Source organism: Hippopotamus amphibius, chromosome 9 (assembly GCF_030028045.1).
Source record: "Hippopotamus amphibius kiboko isolate mHipAmp2 chromosome 9, mHipAmp2.hap2, whole genome shotgun sequence".
NCBI classification, from domain to species: Eukaryota; Metazoa; Chordata; class Mammalia; order Artiodactyla; family Hippopotamidae; genus Hippopotamus; species Hippopotamus amphibius.
Genome location: NC_080194.1, coordinates 103,815,290 through 103,834,262, shown reverse-complemented (window position 1 = coordinate 103,834,262; position 18,973 = coordinate 103,815,290). Strand labels below are relative to the sequence as shown.

Genomic DNA, 18,973 nt, shown 5'->3' with positions numbered 1-18,973 from the left:
AAGGCAGTTTGGGGCAGAGAGAAAAATTAGTAAAAGGAAGATGTGCATCTTGAACGATCAGGCGCTATTGCTGCCACCTAAAAAAAGTGAGGCCAACGAGGATTATGGGATTTGTAGTTTTGCAGGGCGTTCGGTTGGAAGATGGCGGCAATAAATCAGCTGCGCAGACGCAGAAGCGGCTTGCAGTTGCGCATGCGCTCTAGCCCTGCGAGCACGCCGCAGGTGGGGGTGGAGGTGGAGCTTGTGCGAGGCCTCGCGCTTTTCCTTGGTGGCGGGAAAACTGGGTCGAGGTTCGAAGAGCTTGCGGAGTCGCAGCATTATCCCGCTCTGCTCTTCGCCCTCAGGTCCTCCTCGCTCCAGAAGGTAGTTGGTGCTTCTCCGCTTGCAGCTGAAGGTACTAGCCGTGGCCAGTCCTGGCACCTGTCTCCTGAGAAGTTTTCTCTTCAGGGTGCCGACCAAGCGACCAAGCGTTACCCCTCTCCTCAGTCACTCCCAACAAACAGGAGTAACTCAATATCACAGCGGGCGACGACGGGGCTGAGCAAGAATGAGGATCTTGGTGCCTCCGCAGGGTGGGGTTGTGGGAGGGGGAGCCGAGGGGAAATTCTCTCGTGGGGTGGGGTGGGGTGGGGGGCTGTTGATGGGGAAGAGAGGCCTAGAAAGCCACTGTTTTACCCTTCGAGGAGAGTCAAGGGCTTTTGGCTCTCTGGTACCTCGGTCTTAATTGCTGTGCTTAAGAGAGAATTGGTGAGGGAAGATGTGGGTCCCTCAAAGTTCTTCCCTCAGGTTTTGAAAGTGGAATTAGGCCTTTTATTGTTCCCAGCCTTGGCACTCGATGAGGGGAAATGGTGCAGGGGTCTGAGAGTTCATGGGCACGCCCCCTTTAAGCGAAAACAACACAAAAAGGCTCGTTTGACGTCAGCAGCAGTTAGGGGCACGTGTGGAAGCTTTTCGGGAGTTAGACAGCAAGGATCTGAACCAAGATCAGGGTCCTAAAGAAAGAGTCTGTTTCGGTGATAAGTGCCCGAATCTCTGTGCTTCCTCGCACTCTGAACCGAGAAGCTTTAGTCACCACTAATTTATAAGATTCTGTAAAAAGGTTTAGTTCAAGTAGTTAGGACAGTGAATGTCTTGTTAGGTAGTCTAGTGTGGGTAGTAAGCGTAGCTGGGATCATTTTTTCCTTGTGTCTTCTTAAATGTTTAAATCATGCTTGCTGAGCGCACATGAGAGAAAGAAGGAAGACAGGAAGGAAGGAAGAAAAAAACTTATTGATGGAGGCATGAAAATGAGCAGGGATCTACATATCATTAGACATTAAGACAAAATGAAATCAAACTCCAGCTTAAAGGAGATTTAAAGTATAGTCTTTATTTATTAGTTTATTTATTTATTTATTTTTGAGAGTTTTGTGGACACACTGAGGACTTGAAATTACGCTGAGAAAGCTGTTCCCAAAATAGTCTTTATTTAATTTACAATATATATTTCTTATTTTTGTTTGCTGTCTAACTACTCCTACTAGAATGTCAGCTCAGTGAGAACAGAAACTTGATCTTTCTTGTTCTCTGCTCAAAATGTAATCATTAAATACAGTTTTTTGAGGCTCACAGGGTCTGTTAGAGGACAATTCTTTTTTTTTCATTTATTTTTTGGCTGCATTGGGTCTTGGTTGCTGCATTCGGGCTTTCTCTAGTTGTGGAGAGTGGAGGCTACTCTTTGTTTTGGTGCGTGGACTTCTCATTGCAGTGGCTTCTCTTGTTGCGGAGCATGGGTTCTAGGCACGTGGGCTTAGTTGCTCTGAGGCATCGGACCCATGTCCCCTGCATTGGCAGGCAGATTCTTAACCACTGTGCCACCAGGAAGTCCTTAGAGGACAATTCTAAAGGGTTTACTTTTGTTCTCTTAGAACAAGGATTCCAGGGACAATATAAAGAGGGAATAATTACATACTTAAGAGGGGAGAAATTTGTGAGCATATTCTAAATGGGGGGAGGAGAGAGGAAGATTAATGCTTTTTGAAAAATATTGACAAGATTGAATTGTTATTTAGCTAGATCAATTCTCAAATATTTTGGTCTCAGAATCCTTTTATACTCTTAAAAATTGTGAAGAACTCCAGTGATTGGTTTATATTTATTTATGTATCTATTTTTTTAAATCTTTGTTGGAGTATAATTGCTTTACAGTATTGTGTCAGTTTCAGCTGTACAACAAAGTGAAAGAGCCGCATGTATGCCTATATCTCCATATCCCCTCCCTCTTCAGCCTACCCCCCAGCCTCCCTATCTCACCCCTTTAAGTCTTCACAAAGCATCAAGCTGATCTCCCTGTGCTCTTTAGCAGCTTCCCACTAGCCATCTGCTTTACATTTGGCAGTGTGTGTATGTCGATGCTACTCTCTCACTACCTCCCATCTTCCCCTCCCCCTGGTATCCTCAGGTCTGTTCTCTATGTCTGCATCTCTATTCCTACCCTGCCACTAGGTTCATCAGTACCATTTTTCTAGACTCTGAATATGTGTGTTAGCATATGGTATTTGTTTTTCTCTTTCTGGCTTACTTCATTCTGTATGACAGACTTTAAGTCCATCCACCTCACTACAAATAGCTCAATTTCATTCCTTTTTATGGCTGAGTAATATTCCGTTGTATATATGTGCCACATCTTCTTTATCCATTCATCTGTCAGTAGTATATTGGAAATTAAACTGAGAAAAATTAAACATTTATTAATTTTAAGATAATGATAATAAACCTGTTATATGTTGTTAATGTAGATAACATTTTAATGAAAAATATATTTTCCTAAATGAAAGAAGATTTAGTATGAAGAAGGGTGTTGTTTTACATTTCTGCAAATCTCTTTCATGTCTGGCTTAATAGAAAACAGCTGGATTTTCATCTGTTTCTGAATTTAATCTGTTATGGTATCTTGTTTTGGTTGAAGAATATGAGAAAACCCAGCCTAACACAGATAAGTAGTTGGAAAAAGGAGGGGGTCCTCATGGGTCTTTGGATCACACTTTGAGATCTGCTGAGCTAGGTGATCTCATAATCAGTGTGATGATTTTTAGTGTTCTGAATGAAAGAAAACTATTTTTTGGAACTTCATTCACCTTCCCTTGGTTCCTTTTATTATTTCTAAGTTACTTTCCCCTCCTTATTCACCCTTCTTTCTTATGTCAGTCGAGTAGTTAGGATCTAGTTATGGAACTTTCTTTTACTTTAACACTTAAAGCTTTATTGGATATTTTTTCCCTCTCTCTTTTTCATCTGAGGTAAGAAAAGAGAAACTAAAACCTCAAATGTTATTCCTGGGTCTAGAGCCCCTGGTCATTTTATAGCTGGCCAGGTGAAAGTTAGTGGTATTTTGTATATTTATTAACTGTCTTTAAAATTGTTTTTCTCTCTCTGAAGTAGATTTCAGTATTCGTTATTGTGGAAGCAAATACTTCGTCTGAGTATTTTCAGACGAAACAGAGGAGCAGAGACTTGACTTGTCAGACAATGACTTCCAGACTTTCCCTTCTCTACTGATCAGGTTAGAGATTTCCTTTAAAAGTAATGTTTTTCACACCCTCACTCTAGGTTAAGGGAAACCAGTATTCATTGCTGCTTATATATTTACTACGTCTTGTTAACTCAACAATGATCCACAATTTTATCTAGTTGGTTGGGGTTCCAGTAACACACTTTGGCCTAGAGAGGTCAGTATAGGTTTAGATAATGATTTGAACCTAACTATTCAAAAAATTTTGCCTTTTTAGATTGATCAAACTACTCTCTTTTTTTAAAAATAGAATTTAAAAAAATCACTTTGAAATGGTGGTATGTGTATAAAATGTTAGAGTTACGCAAGAGGGTACAGTAGAGAGCTTGTTTCCATCCCCAGTCACCCATTTTCACTCTGCTGAGACACTTGTCAGTTTCGTGTGTTTTCTTCCAGAGATAGTTTATGGATACACAACCATATTATATTAATGAACATTTTAAAAAATCAAATTCTGTCATCTCAAGTGCACTAATTTTCATTTAGTTTTTCTCATTTAGGATGGTTTTGTAATTCTGATTGTCTTCATAGGGACTTCTTGTGACCATTTTTGGAATTCTAGAGTCTGGGAGAAGATATGTTTGTCATTTATTATTATTCCTTTTGCAGCCTAATTTTATCCAGTTTCTAGCTTCTATTTAGGATTATCATAAAGAAGGAGACCAGTTTGCTGCAGTGATTCTCCCCCAATTTCCCACCTGCTTTTTTTTCCAGTGTCAAATTTGGGAGTCAACTTCCAAGTTTGGGGGTTGGTGGTGAAAAGTTAAGATGGAAACAATGATAAAATGTGCTCCTTAATATAAAGGAAAAGTAGTTACTGCAGAACAGCACATATCAATTATTTGCATTTATAGAATTAAGCAAAGGAACAGAAAAATACCAAAAAAATTAAGAAATAAAAATACTTTATATTCAGCCATGCTGTAGCCACACTAAGTCAAGTCCCCAATACCTTTTTGAATTCATCTTGGGATCTAGTAGGAGGAATTCTACACCCTGAACAGCTGAGTGTTTAGCTTGGCCATTTGAGGGTCATAAAATTTTTCAGCCCCTTTAGAGGGAAGAATATATGAACTCAAAGATCCACTTTATGCTGCTTTTGGATCTCTTCATAGTGGGAGATAGCAGAGTTGGAAGACTGAGTTTCAGGTCCAGGGCCTTCAAAATACTCAAAATCAACAGCCACAAATAAGGTCACTGAGAAGAATAGACATGTTATTAGAATTGAGAAGCCAAAGACGGGTTCATCGTGGCTCTACCATGTATTAACACTGAGGTTCTGGGCAAACTACAGCTGGGTAGAAATAATATCAGTAGTGGAAACTGAAAACTGGAAAAATGTATAAGTTCTTGGAACATCACAGGATGAATCTTGGCACTGCACTGGGTCATATATGACTTATAGCTGTGTAGAGACATTAACCTCTTCAGCCTTTGGTGTGGCTGGAGGCCCCCCACTCCCATCCGTTAGTTGTATATGGCTGTAAGCAGCCTGGTCCTTTTACCCTAGAGTACCTAGAAATATTTTCTGTGTGTTCCAATGTATACTTTTACTGTATGCTGTACATGTGTGCTGTGATATTAAAATGATTGTGAAGTACTGAACTACTGAACTAGACTATTGGGATGTACTGTAGTGCAGTTCATAACACACACTTATAAATTAGACAGGTTCGAATCCTGATTTTACCACTTATCAATTACTTAATATTTCTAAATCCCTCTAAGCCTCAATTTCCCCAAGTGTAAAATGGTATCAGTCTTATAGATTTATTGGGAGAATTGAGATGACATATTCGAAGATTATAGTCAGTGCTCAATAAATGTTATCATTAGTAACAATTTTGGTAGAAATAATGAAGCATACTGATGTCGTGTAGAACACCTGTGAGTAGATAGCTACAGATAAACTATGGGTATAGAGTGAATGTGCTAGATTCTTATTACTGGCTTCTCTGGGGACCTCTGTTGGATTACTGAATATTTCTGAGCCATGACTAGAAATTGTGAGAATCCAGCACATTGGGAAATTTATTGGATTAGAAGATCTAAGTAAAGGGAAGATATATATTATGATATTAGAAAAGGGGGTTCTCTATGCATAGGGATGTCTGAATTAGGTAAGAGAATTTACAGTTTGTGTTTTAAGTACAAGGATGAGTCAAAAATTATCCACACTGGCTGTAGAATTTATCTTAATTAACTTTTAGAAAAGACAAATACATCATTTTTCGACATAATCTCCTTGCTTTTCAATACACTTTGTCCATCTGTCAACAAGCTTTCGTATTCCCTCATTAAAAAAATGTTTTAGGCTGAGCTGTGAGCCACGAGTGCACCGCTGTCTTCACTTCTTCATCAGAAGTGAATCCGGCTCCTTCTTGATGGCTAACACTAGTGTGACCTTCCTTTAACTTCTCTATGCATTCATACACACTTCTTCTCGACAAAACATTTTCTCCATACTGCACGCACAGTCTTTGATAAATAACTGCATCAGGTACACCCTCAGACCACAAAAAATGAACCACTGCACACTGCTCTTCTTTCGTGCAAATCACAAGTGGGGCATCCATTTTTGCTTGCACCGCAGTTACAAATGAACTGATGTAGCACGTTCATACCTGCACAACAGTGACTGGGGAGACAGAAGCCTTGAACGGGAAGCGCTGATAAGACAGTGCAGCCAACAGAAGTTTTAATGTAACTAGAGTGTGAATAATTTTTGACTCACCCTTGTATTTAGGAGAACCTTGTGAAATGAGGTTATGCCTCTGAAGACAACTCTCACAGTTTAACTCCCACGACTGTGCACACCCTACTACCGCTACTTTACTATTGTTTATATTTCTGGCTGTTAAAAACATGTCTTGTTTTAATGAGGCACCAAATGGGGTTGCTTATGCTAAGCTCCATGTCACTAAACCAAGACAACTTAATTACAATTTTGGCTTTTCCAGAAATGGAAACTTAAACCAGTCAATCAGGAATTGCCTGATCAGCACTAGTTGGGTAATCTGCCTGATAGACCCCAGTAATCCCCTAAAGGAAAGTAACCTTATATAACCAATCTTCTCTTTTTCTTTTTTTTTTTTTTACCTAGTATTACTTCCTTGTACCTGCTCCCTTCTGCCTGTAAAAGTCTTAAATTTTGTATAGCTCCTTGGAGCGCCTACCTATCTGGTAGATTGGATGCTGCCCAACTCGTGAATTGTTGAATAAAGGCAATAAGCTCCTTAAAATTTACCTAGTTGAATTTTGTTTTTTTAACAAATCACTACCACATCATTTTCTGCTACTTACAAGGGCCTACCTCATGTTGGACATAGTTCTAGGCACTTAAACCACAAAGGATTGTGGCTGCTCTTTAAAACAGCATCTCTCATTTCCTCCAGCATGTAATTGGCTGCTGAGGAGTACAGTTGTAGTCAAGAAGGCAGAAAATGCAGTTCAGTTGTCCCAGGCAAAGAGACACTGAACCCAAGAAGACAGGGAGAGGAGAAAGTTTAAAATCATGTTTAATCAGTACTGTGTAGCACAGGCAACTGTATTCAATATCCTGTAATAAACCATAATAGAAAAGAATATGAAAAAGAATATATATATGTTTAACTGAATCACTTTGCTGTACAGCAGAAATTAACACAACACTGTAAATCACTATGCTTCAATAAAATAAAAAATCATGTTCAATCAGAGTCGTAACAGTTCATTTCTTTTTTCTAACAGAGGCATAAAGAAAGTGTAGCTTCTGAGCTGAATGATGACAACCTTGCAGAGTAAAGAAGGTGAGTCGAGTCATTTTCATCTTCTTTCTCAGCCCTTGGTCATCTGGATACATTTCCCACCAAAGGAAGATCAGTTCACTTGTATTTCGTGTCCACTTTGTTAAAATTACTGCTTTTTCTAGATACTTTGTGTGAAATATATTTGACTTAGAAACAGTCTTGTTCAAGAAATGTATGAACTTCTAGAGAGAGAAGAGACATTTAAATATTTATAACATAAATTTGAATGTGGTAAATGCCACAGGACAGGTACAAAGTATCATGAAAGCTCAGAAGATACATTACTTATACCTGGGAGGATCAGTACAATTTTCTTTGCATTGTTTGTAGATTTTGACTAGGTTTTTAAAAATTTTTCTAATTTCCCGTAAAATTTTATGCAAAGTTAAAACAAGCAAATTAAAAAAAAATTCACATTTGAATAATTCAGTTTCCTATATACTTATATTTATCACCTTTGCATTCCTCAGTGGTTCCTAAACCTGGAAGTGCATCAAAATCATCTAGACAGCCTTGTAAAATTACAGATTCTTAGACCTCACTTCAAACTACTTCTTCAGAATCTTAGGGCAGGGATGAGAGGTGGGGGGCTGGGAGGGTTGGGTAAGGAGAGGCCTAGGAATCTGAATTTGTTGAAAGCTCTCTCCAGATAATTCTGATATGGTCAATCAGTGGGCAGTGTTTGGCAATTTCTGTGTTAGATTCCATGTTTCATAAATTCCATTTGATGATCAAATTTTTTTTAGAATGTGGGAAGGGACCGAAGAAAACCTTTGCCCCACCTACACAAAAATTGCATAGCCTGATGCCGTATAACCCTAACTCATCAAAGGAGAAGATACTGGGGATCAGTTCCCCAGAGGCAGAGGCTAGGCCAAGCCTGCTAAAGGCTGGGTTAGAGAAGAAGAAGGAGAAAACAATCACAGAGACTGGTCCAGGCAGTGGCCAGGAGATAAAAGGAAAGGCTCTAGACAACAAGAAAGCAGAGAAGAAAGAAAAGGTAAAAATCACAAGAACGGGCTCTAGTGGGAGAGTTTCTCCTAGTCTCCCAGCTTGGGCAAACAGAATCTTTTCATTTCAGGAGATATTTAAATATTTATAACATAAATTTGAATGTGGTAAATGCCGCAGGGGAAATTCCTCCTGTAGTTTCAGTTTTTGATTTCTTTTTGGGGCTTCTGTTTTCTTCTCAAAGAGATAAAAAAATGCTTTGATGAAAGCATTTAGCAGGGAATACCGGGCAGGTAGGGGCTGAGGTGGGATGGAGGTAAGAGTAGAAGTAGACAGAGACTTTATAAACTTTTTCCTTTTCTTTGACTCCTTTACTCCCAGGAGATCTGGGATAGAATTAATGGAACCCTTTGGTTGACTTCATGCTCTCAGTCTTGTGAACTTACTGCCTGATCTAAAGGAGGCTTCCTTGACTAGTCAGAGAGGAGGACTGAGGAAAGATGAGCAGTTTTTCTCCCCTACCCTTCTCTCTGCAGGAAAAATCAACTCTTACTAACGCAGAATTTGAGGAGATTGTCCAGATTGTGCTACGGAAGTCCCTCCAGGAGTGCTTGGGTATGGCTTATAGTGAGAGAAAAAGAGTTTCAGTTAGGCAAAGAAACTATTATCTGAGGAGTAGAGTAAGTTGATAGCTTCTCTCCTTCCCTTCATCTTTCGAAGTAAGGAAATATTAGATGAGACTTTGAAATTTTTTTAGATCCTTCATCTTCTATCAACAGGACTATAGCCAAACCACCTTAGACAGAGGGTACAGACTTTTAGAAAAGTAAATTACATTGACTTCAGAATATAAATATAGTCCTAACTAGATTTTTAAAATGTAATTTAAAGTTATTTCTATATGTCTACAAACTTCATAGAAAAGATTATTTTTCCCAGATTTGAAGAACTTAGTCTTCATCTACCCCTATATATTTGTTTCCAGTACTGCTTTAACATATGCTCAGGAATTTGATTTTTAGAATAAGCAACTCTATAGCATAGGCCCTGAGGGCTTCTCCATAAGGTTATGAGGCTAAGGTTTTCAGCTATTCTTGGGTATACTTCCACTCCCAGAGAAAGTTTGAGGAACAAATGATAAAAAACATGGTACATAAAATTTCTGCTGTGTACACAAAGCAACATTAACACTACCTGGCTATCCTGAATAGGCAAATCAAATCTATATCTGGCTTGCAGAGGATATAGATTTGTATTGATAGTTTTTCCTGAGAATTAAAAAAACTTGAAAGTTCTATGGTATGGCAGAAGTCCAGATGTCAGCTCTTCCAGGCAACTGATGGGAGCTATTTTAATGAAAGTTTACAGTTTGGAAATAATGGAGTAGTTATTTTCTTTAATTGCTTCTCTGCTTATAGTATTTTATTTTGGGAGGGATGGAATCTAGCCTTGATTTTGCAGAGACTTCCTGTGCCCAGCCTACAAGATGTACCCAGTTAGACAAGGAACCAGGAATTGCTTCTTCTACTACTGATAATAATAATGCTGATAGGTAAGTTTACCCCAGTGAGGTGAGCTGATCGCAGGATAGACTTAAATGGTTATCCATCTATCTGTCTATCTAGTCATTTTTCATATCTCTATAGATTTCTCTCATCTCAGGAAAGATACTTGAGTTGCGTTGGGAAAAATAGGCCAGTAGATGGATAAAATGACCTCAGGAGGCCACAGAGAGCTTACAATTCTTCTTTCCTCCTAACTTTTATCCTTGGGTTTTTTCAAAGGATGGGTACTACAAATTGCCCCTTTATAACGCTTAATTAAAAATCTTATTTGCAGAGAGAGGGTAGTGGTACCTCATATTCTAGAGATTTCAGCCTCTCAGGAAAGTGGAGTAATTCCTGAGATAAAGACATCTAAGCCAGGCCAGCCAGATCCTGCACCCTCTGAGAAGAAATTCAATAAACTCTGCTTAAGCAAAAGAAAGAAGGACGCTCGTAAGTATAGTCAGATATACTTTGACATCTGACTCAAGTGCTTACTGCATGTAATTAGGGAATGGGACAGTGGGCACACTGAGAAGTTTCAGCCTAAGACTTGAAACTAATGAGCTATGATTCTTCTTCTTTCTTTCACTGGCCTTTATTGTCTACAAAGATTCTCTTCTTCATCTCCCTACTCTACAATGTTTTCTTTTTTCTTCCCAGAAGATGAGAAAATGGACAAAGCCCAAAGTGGACATGAGCACAGACAGAAATACCAGCTGAAGAAAATGGTTCAGGATCATTCTCAGATGAGGGACCAACAAAAAGGAGAGGGAAGTGGTTTTGGTGAGTTGAGCCATGGTTTGAAAAACCTACTTGGGCTTAAAAATTGGAGGTGGAGGAGAGAGGTGAGGGTTAGGGTGTTAGAGGAAACTCTGCAAAGACTATAATTTATCCCTCATAGCTACTTGTTAGAGGATATGGTGTTGAGGAAGAGAGAGAACTGTTTCATTCATTGTTATTCAGTTATATAATCCATAAGTGTTGGGTGCTTACTAAATTCCAGGTATTTTGGGAGGTGCTGAGTAAATGCAGAGGAAGCGAATACAAGCCTGTCGCAAGAAAGAGAGGCTTGTGAAGAAGGCCACCAAGAAAGCTACAATTTGGGAGTAGACTTGGAAAAGTTTCTAAGGAAAAGATATCACTTGAGCCAGACCTTGAAGTATAATTTAGTCAGGTGAACTAAGGTGGGAATGGGGGTCAGAGTGATAACTACTGGCAGAGTAATGGAGGGGAGCTAAAGGTCATAGCTTTGGGTGTGTTGGCGGGTAGGAGGTTGTAGGCATGGGGGAGATAAGGCTAGAGGAAAGTAAGGACCAGATCATAAAGGGCCTTACAAGTCAGGCTAAGGAATTTGGATTTTATTTTAAAGGTAAAGAGAAACCTTTGACATTAAGCAGGAAAAACTTGATAAGATTTGCATTTTAGAAAGCTTGCTCTGGCACTAGCATGGAAGATGGATTGGGAGGAGCAAGACTAGACCCATAGAAATAATTATCCAAGCAAGGAAGGCAGACAGTAGCAGTGAAGAGGAAGAGACAAAATTGAGGTCTTTAGGAGGCAAGATCAATATGATATGATTGCTAGCTTGATATGAGAGCTGAGGAAGAGTGAGGCCTCTAGGATGGTCCTGTTTTCTGTCAGGAGTGACTGAGTGGCTGAAGAATCATGATCTGAAATGGAGAATATAGAAGAAAGAGCAAGTTGACGATGATGAACTGAGCTTTGGACGAGTTAGGGAGTCTGTGATGAGATTTAGAGCTCAGGAAAGGGATCTGGGCTGGAGATACAGATTCGGGAGTCATCTGCATCAATAGGAATAGATGAAATTTTCCAAGAAGAGGGTGTAAAGTGAAAAGGGAGCATTGGATAAAAAGCCCTGGGGGAACATAATGTTTAGGGTTGAGCAGAGGGAGAGCTGCCCAGGGAGAAAGCTAAGAAGAACTAAGAGAAAGCTCATAAAGGTGGGAGGAAAACTAGGAGAGTGTGGTATCGCAGAAACCAGGGGAGCAGAGAATGTCAAGAAAAGGGAGTGTTTATCCATGTTAAATGCTATTACAGAGACATCAAAAAGAATAAAGATTTGAAAATGGTCAACAGATATCACAATTAGGAAGTCATTAGGGTTGATTAGGGATTGGTTAGGGTGAATGGAAAGGTATAGCTGGTTGAAGAATGGATACTTTTTTCGATTAGTTTATATGTGAAAACTAGGAAAAAATGGTAAATAAAGGGGAGTGGGTATAAAATAGATGGAAGATTTTTCTTTGTTTCTTTTTTTTTAGCTTTCTTATAAAAGAAGACACTTGATCTGTTTATTATCAGCGTATTTTTATGCTGAGGGAAAATTGTTTATAGAGAGGGGAGATTAAAGAGAATGAGAAGAGAACCAGAGGGGTTATTTTTAGTCAGAAAGGACACCTTAGCCATTTAGATTGGATGGTGGAAAATAAGGATGCATATAGATTTATTTATTTTAACAATAGTTTTTAATGCCTTATTTTATGTGCCCGGCATTGTGCTGGGTACTAGAAATATAGTAGTGAACAAAATAGATAATTCTTGCCTTCATATAAACAGTTTTAGTGTGCTAGATAGATAACAAATACATTGTGTGAAATAACCTTGGTAATATTGGGAAATTTTAGTATGAGAAATAAAATAGATCATACAATATATTAGTATGTTTAAAATTTTGAAAATAAGTAGACTTAATCTGGGGGAAAACAGGCTTGCACCAAAAAAGAAAAAAACCAGAACCCGAAGACTAAGGAACAGTGGACTAAACAGTCAGCTGGTGTCTAATAGGCATGTGTATGTATATAATTTTGATTATAGAAGAATTATATGGTTTGTACATACTTGAAAGAAAACTCGAGGAAGACTGTAAGTACCAAACAAGGTAGCCCAGGGCAGTAAACCACTCCTCATGTTGTAATGACACAGCAATCAATATAAAGAGCTGGGGGTATAAGTCTAATGTGGGCAGTCGGGTGGTCTGGGTAGTAGTGTTCCATCTCCTGTAACTCTCAATATTAGGGCGAGCGTTAGATTTTAGACTGGGAGGTGGAAGTTTACTCCTTTGGCAGTGCTCATGAGTTCAACTGCGATTGTGGTGAAAGTGTAAGCCTCTTGCTATCAATGAACCACTCTTCCTGTTTTTTACAGCTGCCAAGGAGAGGTGGGTGCTCCTGGAGTAGGAAGTAGGAAGGGAGTATCCAATAAATAAAATTTGCATTAAGTTCTGTGAAGGGAAGGAAAAGCATGTCATGAGAGGAAATGGTGGAGACCTAATTAAGATTGGGTCAGTCAGGGAATGCATTTGTAAGGAAATAACATTTAAGCTGAAGCCTGGAGCAAGAGTAGAAGTTAGCTAAGTGAAGCGTAGGAGAAAGTTTTAGGTAAGGTGAAGTTTGGCTTACTCCAGGTACTAAAAGAAGGCTGGTATAATTGGGATGCAGAGAGCAAGGGGAGCAAGGGAAGCAAGGCTGGAAAGTGGCTCTGGATAAATGTGAGGAGGTAACCAGTGGCTAGATCAAAGACCATGTTACAAAGTGAGAATTTTATCTTAAATGTAGTGAGAAGCCCCTGGTAGGTTTTAACCAGGGAAGTGACATCATCAAATTGATGTTTCAAAAGGATCCCTTTGGTGATTGATCAGTGAATGGAGTATGGGGAGACCAGTTAGGAAGTTAATTCTAGGATTAAATATTTTGGTGGCTTGGATTAGGATGATGAAGGAGATGAGAAGTGAATGGTTTTAAGATATGTTTTAGAAGCAAAATTGTCAGAACTTGGTAATGAACTGGATACTGGGAGGTGAGAGAGAAGAGAGGGTTTTCAGAGATGATTGGCTTCTGGCTTGAACAGTTATGTGAAAGGAGGAGGGAAAAAGCAATTTTGTAGGATAAGATCAAGCATTTGGGTTTGTCCCATTGGGTTTGAGATTGTGGTGAGACATCCAAATAGAGATGTCAAAGAGCAAGGTGGCTATAGGAACCAGGAGCTCAGAACAGAGGCTGTGTGTTGTCAGATGTGAAAGTGGATTTCAAACTGAGGGAATGGGGGAGCTGGCCTCAGGAGAAAGTGCAACATGGGGAGTGAAGACCCATGACTAGGCTTTGGAACTACAGCTCAGAGATTCAGAGACTGGACAGAGAACGAGGAGAACCCAGTAAAGGACACTGAGGAGTTGCCAGAAAGATGGGACTGGGAAGCGGGAGAATGAAGGATCACAGAACCCAAGGAAGCTAGTATTTCAAGAATGAGTGGTCACCTGAAACACTCTTGACATGTGTCTGTGACATCAGCCTTCAATATCATAGAGCCACATCTTGAGCCTCAAACAGTTTTCAAATACGACTTCTCTTCTAAGTTGTTTGAAAGGAAACTCTAATGAATTATATGTCTTTAAAAACTGTCATTGGAAATTTCATTCTAAACCATAAATACCTAGTTTTATAGCATTAGGATGATTTTCCCCCCCACTCATTTCCTCATGAATATTCATTATTTTTACAACCACCATTTATTTTATTGATCTCTGTTCACTTTTATGGTCCCTGGCCATTTCCCCCAATTTTTTTTCTAGTCTTGTTTGGTCACCTCTGTAAACATCCAAAACTATCGTTGGCAACTGTCTTTTCAGACTAATATATCATTTCCAATCAGTACTTCATTCTCCAAAATAAAGTAATTGAGAAAGTGATCCATAATATGAGATATTTTGAAAGGACCCAAATGTAAATCACCTATTTTTCTGAGGGATGATTTTGATGGGATGGAGGGCATCCTTTATGTTTCAGCATTCAAGGTAAAATTTGACAGTGGGAGAGTGAACTTACTAGAGAAACATATTGGTTGCTATTGTTAACTGTGAGTATATATGTGTCTGGTCAGTGATTTTTCTCTAGCAATGCTCAGTCAAATGAGTGTGGGCCCAGAAAAAAGTAGAGTGGATTCATTCAGAGTTGTGTTTGCCAGCTTGGTGGGAGGAAAGACAGAGGGACAGGGAGTAGGTGATGTCTGCAAGAGAATCTAAGGAAATCAAACCTGTGTGCTAAGCACAGAGTGAAGAAAAGAGGTTGCTACTCGACTGAGGGCCAGTGGATTGGAGATCTAGATAAAGTGAAATTTGCCATAGGGGTCTTGGAGCAAGTAAGGTGGAAGGATGGGGCATTTTTATGAGAGAAGGGTTTAAATAAGTGGTTCAGGGAAGTGTGCGGTCCCTGCAGATGACTGGGTGGGGCATGCAGGAGGGGAGTAGGTTCCTGAGGTGAAGGGGTTACTGAGGTGGCGTGGAGGAGAAGGTATTGGGTGCCTTGTGAGATAGCCCTGTGGGTATAGTGGTCATCTACGAGGGCAGGAGGTGGAGAGGAAAAGACTGAACCAGATGGCAGCATTGTTACAAGGGAGATGAGAGGGCAGTGTAGTCCCATGGCATGGACCTCGAGGGAGGATAGTAATGGTCTTCAAGTGTCAATGGGGAGTAAGTATGATGCGGATACCCCACTTTCTGGCCTGGGGTATGTGAGAAGGACAGGCTCTACTTAGAGGGCTGCAGCAGTGGGGTGGGGTTGGGTTGGGGCAGTGTCATTAGTGCATCACCAGATTTCAAAAAGGATGCAGAGCTTCAGAGAAGAGGTTGAAGATATGTGGAGTTTTGTTGCTTTTGTCTGAAATTCCAAAGAATATAGCAGAAGAGTTTGGGAGGGAGAGAGGAGAGGCTGTGTGGGGCATTGGGTCATCTTAGAAGATGTAGGGATAGAGAAAGGTGGGGATGAGAGTTTGGAAAGTAATGGATAAAAGGAATGTTTGGCCTTTGAGCAGGGCCTGAAGTAAATAGTTGATTGAGGAATGGTAGACTTAAACCTGTCTTTTTGGAGAAGGGTGAACTCAGGGCTGTCGATCCCAAAGGCTGCATTTTGGTGATTTGGTGACAGGTTAATTTGTTGAGGTTGAAATAGGAACTCTGGATGCTGTGCACAAAAGAGATGCTGGTTAGTCCTTCAGAAAAACTTTTTACTAGTGACATGCCAGCAGAGAAATGAGGCACTAGCCAGAAATATATCAGATAACCTTCTTAAGAATTGTCAATACAGGAAACACTCCTTTCTGCCCTGGGGGAGGAGATGTGATAGCATGGTACAGAAGAAAGATTGAGATGTGAGACCTGGGTTCTAAGTTCAGCTTTGCCACCAATTCAGACTGATCTTTAGCAGTCAGTTATCTCCTCTGAGCTTTTGGTTTTACCATTTATAAGTCAGGAATTGGATGAGTTGATCTCTAAGGCTATGTGATTCTGGCAGAGGGGATGGTGGCAGGGAGTATGTTGATTTTAGTTAAGTTGAAGAAGGAAGAACGTATTTTTGAGTCTCTTATTTCAGGCTTTTTTCCTGTGACAGGTCAATGTCTAGTCTGGGTCCAGTGTTCTTCCCCAAACTGTGAGAAATGGAGGCGGCTACGTGGGAACATTGACCCTTCAGTTCTCCCAGATAATTGGTCCTGTGACCAGAATACAGGTAGAATGGAGTGGAAATGTTTTTTTCAGTTTTTATTGTTCCTGCCTTTCTTTCCCTGCTTTCATCCTTTTGATGAAATATGACAAAAGTATAGTTATAACTCCAGGGGTCCTTGTAGTTAGTGTTTGGGGAGGGGAAGGGATCTTGCTGTCATATCAAGATGAATCTGGCCTAATGGGCTAGAGGAAGACAGCCTGAAGAGTTATGTTGTGGGGAGGGTCCTGGAATCTAAACGTATATTCTGAGTGAATTCCATCTTCTTCAGCATTGGTTTGACCCTGTCAATCTGATTAGATTGTTGGTATTGTGTTGGTGGATAGGATGGGATATATGGGGGAAAGCCAGTGAGAGAGACTCAGTGGCTTAGAATTCTAGAATGTTTGCAACTACTTGAAATAGATTATGAAGATCTATTCTAGCCCAACTATTTTTCAGACGAAAAAACAGAATATCGGAGAAATATTACCTTCATGATGTTACACTGATGGAAGTAGGGTCAGACACATGGGATGTAGGTAGAAGTTTGGAATCTCTTTCTACAGAGTGTAAGGAGGCAACACTTCTACTTCTCCTGGCTCTAGCTGCATTTCCTTCATGGGTCTTTATTATTCCTCCATGCCTGTCTCCCAGGTGTCCTTTTGGTCCCACCTGCTGCATATACCAATTTCTTCTTGTCCTCTCCTCTGCCCTCATCCAGATTTTCACCTTATGAGGCTCTTTCCATCCCTTCATTCCTTCTCTTTTTTGGCAGATTTGGAGTATAACCGCTGTGATATCCCTGAGGAGACCTGGACAGGACATGAGAGTGAAGTGGCCTATGCCTCCTACATCCCAGGATCCATCATCTGGGCCAAGCAATATGGTTACCCCTGGTAGGGCGCCATGGCAGAGACAGAGCATCCTTCATGAGCTTGGAAATGGTAGATTCAAGCAGGAAGGGAAGGAAATGGAAGGGATTTATAATGGAAATGGTACTTGCCTTAGAAAGAGCATGGGTGAGGGAGAATATAAAATACTATGCTTGGAGGCTTTGAAAGAGCCTGTTTTCTGGAGGTTTCATGGTGAAGGTGGTATCTCCCTGGAAAAAAGAGTCAGACAGTTCTAACCTGGATGGGTAGAAAGAGAAGAGTGGTTCTAAGATACTTTTTTAGACATTGGGAAATGAGAGATATATAAAGGAAAGAGAACAAGGAAGGGTGGAGTAGTTTCTTCTTTGGAGATGTCCCTAGTCAGAAGATTTTGTTCTTAGGGTTGCCAGAAGGCCTAGAAGGATGAGATATTTTTGCTAGGAAGATTCTGAGCTTTTTTGTACATTGATGGAAGTCACTTCAATCATTTGATAGTGATCACTGTGGAGTGTTGACAGAGGAGTCTATTTGGGGGATCCTTTATTTGCAAAACATATTGCCCTTTTAAGTACATGTATATTGATGAGTTTGTGTTTTGTTCATCTAACCCCTTCTCTTCCATCCCCTACGTGCATCTGTCTTCTCCAGGTGGCCAGGCATGGTAGAATCTGATCCTGACCTCGGGGAGTATTTTCTTTTTGCTTCTCATCTTGATTCCCTGCCGGTGAGTTTTCCTGGTTCAGGGTGGGTAGGTGCTCAGGCCAAAGTAATGAACAAACCCATTCTAGCAGATTTACAGAGTTAGAAATATAGACATAGCTGGCAGACACAAGCAGAAACAGATGTTTAGCTAGAGTGACAAACAGATATAGAAGCAAACTTATATCTAATTAAATATTTATTCATTTACTAGGACATTTATGTTTTCATAAATATGCTTTGGTTAGGACTCCTGAGGTCAGGATGGAAGAACAGTAGAATGAGGTGGGATAGATAGATTAAGGAACAGAAAAGGCCCAGCACTTCCTTCCTTGTGAATCCTCAGTTCTTCTCCTGCCTTTTCTGGCTGGAGGGCCAAAGCAAGAACAAGGACAAGAGGCTATAACAGAACCATCTTTTATTACAGTCTAAGTACCATGTGACATTTTTTGGAGAAACAGTCTCTCGTGCTTGGATCCCAGTCAACATGCTAAAGAACTTCCAGGAGCTGTCCCTGGAGCTAGCTGGAGTGGTGAGCAACCCTCAGGGGTCAGTTGTGATATAGGGAACTTGACAAACTAAATCTTCCCTTTATTAAACCTGGTTTCTCCCACGGAAAGCTGTGTCAGGAGAAAGTTGCATATCTGACTAAGTATGCAAAGGTGGGGTTATTCATGAGGGACACTTCTTTCTACCAGGATTGCAGCAAGATAATGATTTTTCTTAGTCTCTTTTCCTGTCTGCAGATAGAGGGCTTCCCTGAAGACCATGGTTTTCTACAGTTTAGCCAAAGCAGGTGTGATAGAAATGAAGGCACCGGTTAACTCAGGGTTTCTCAGTCTCGACACTTGACATTTTGGGACAGATAATTTTTTGTTGTAGTGGCTTCCTAGGCATTGAAGGATGTTTAGCAGAATCCCTGAGCTCTAATGGCATTTAGCCCGTAGGACCCTTCACCCTAGTTGTGACAACTAAAGAATTGTCTCTAGACATTGCCAGATATCTTCTGGCGGGGGGCGGGGGTTGGGGAATCTCCCCTGGTTGAGAACCACTGAATTAACAAAATGATATT

The 18,973-nt window shown here is 40.3% G+C and overlaps 1 protein-coding gene across 11 annotated transcripts in view; it reads left to right on the top strand.

Moving 5' to 3' along the window:
- Window positions 1–18,973, top strand: part of ZCWPW1 (zinc finger CW-type and PWWP domain containing 1) — a 41,779-nt gene that overhangs the window by 79 nt on the left and 22,727 nt on the right. For 2 of the 11 annotated variants that reach the window (XM_057748559.1, XM_057748553.1), the window contains exons 1-12: window positions 243–394; window positions 3,418–3,541; window positions 7,280–7,338; window positions 8,085–8,338; window positions 8,826–8,904; window positions 9,751–9,841; window positions 10,129–10,286; window positions 10,497–10,619; window positions 16,238–16,354; window positions 17,106–17,226; window positions 17,851–17,926; window positions 18,329–18,433. In XM_057748559.1, the coding sequence (XP_057604542.1) occupies window positions 7,311–7,338; window positions 8,085–8,338; window positions 8,826–8,904; window positions 9,751–9,841; window positions 10,129–10,286; window positions 10,497–10,619; window positions 16,238–16,354; window positions 17,106–17,226; window positions 17,851–17,926; window positions 18,329–18,433 (1,152 nt within the window). In that variant the 5' untranslated portion in view covers window positions 243–394; window positions 3,418–3,541; window positions 7,280–7,310. Of the gene's footprint in view, window positions 1–20; window positions 87–236; window positions 395–3,417; window positions 3,542–7,279; window positions 7,339–8,084; window positions 8,339–8,825; window positions 8,905–9,750; window positions 9,842–10,128; window positions 10,287–10,496; window positions 10,620–16,237; window positions 16,355–17,105; window positions 17,227–17,850; window positions 17,927–18,328; window positions 18,434–18,973 lie in introns of those variants that run through there. The other 9 variants (XM_057748555.1, XM_057748554.1, XM_057748556.1 and 6 more) reach the window with 9 other exon arrangements.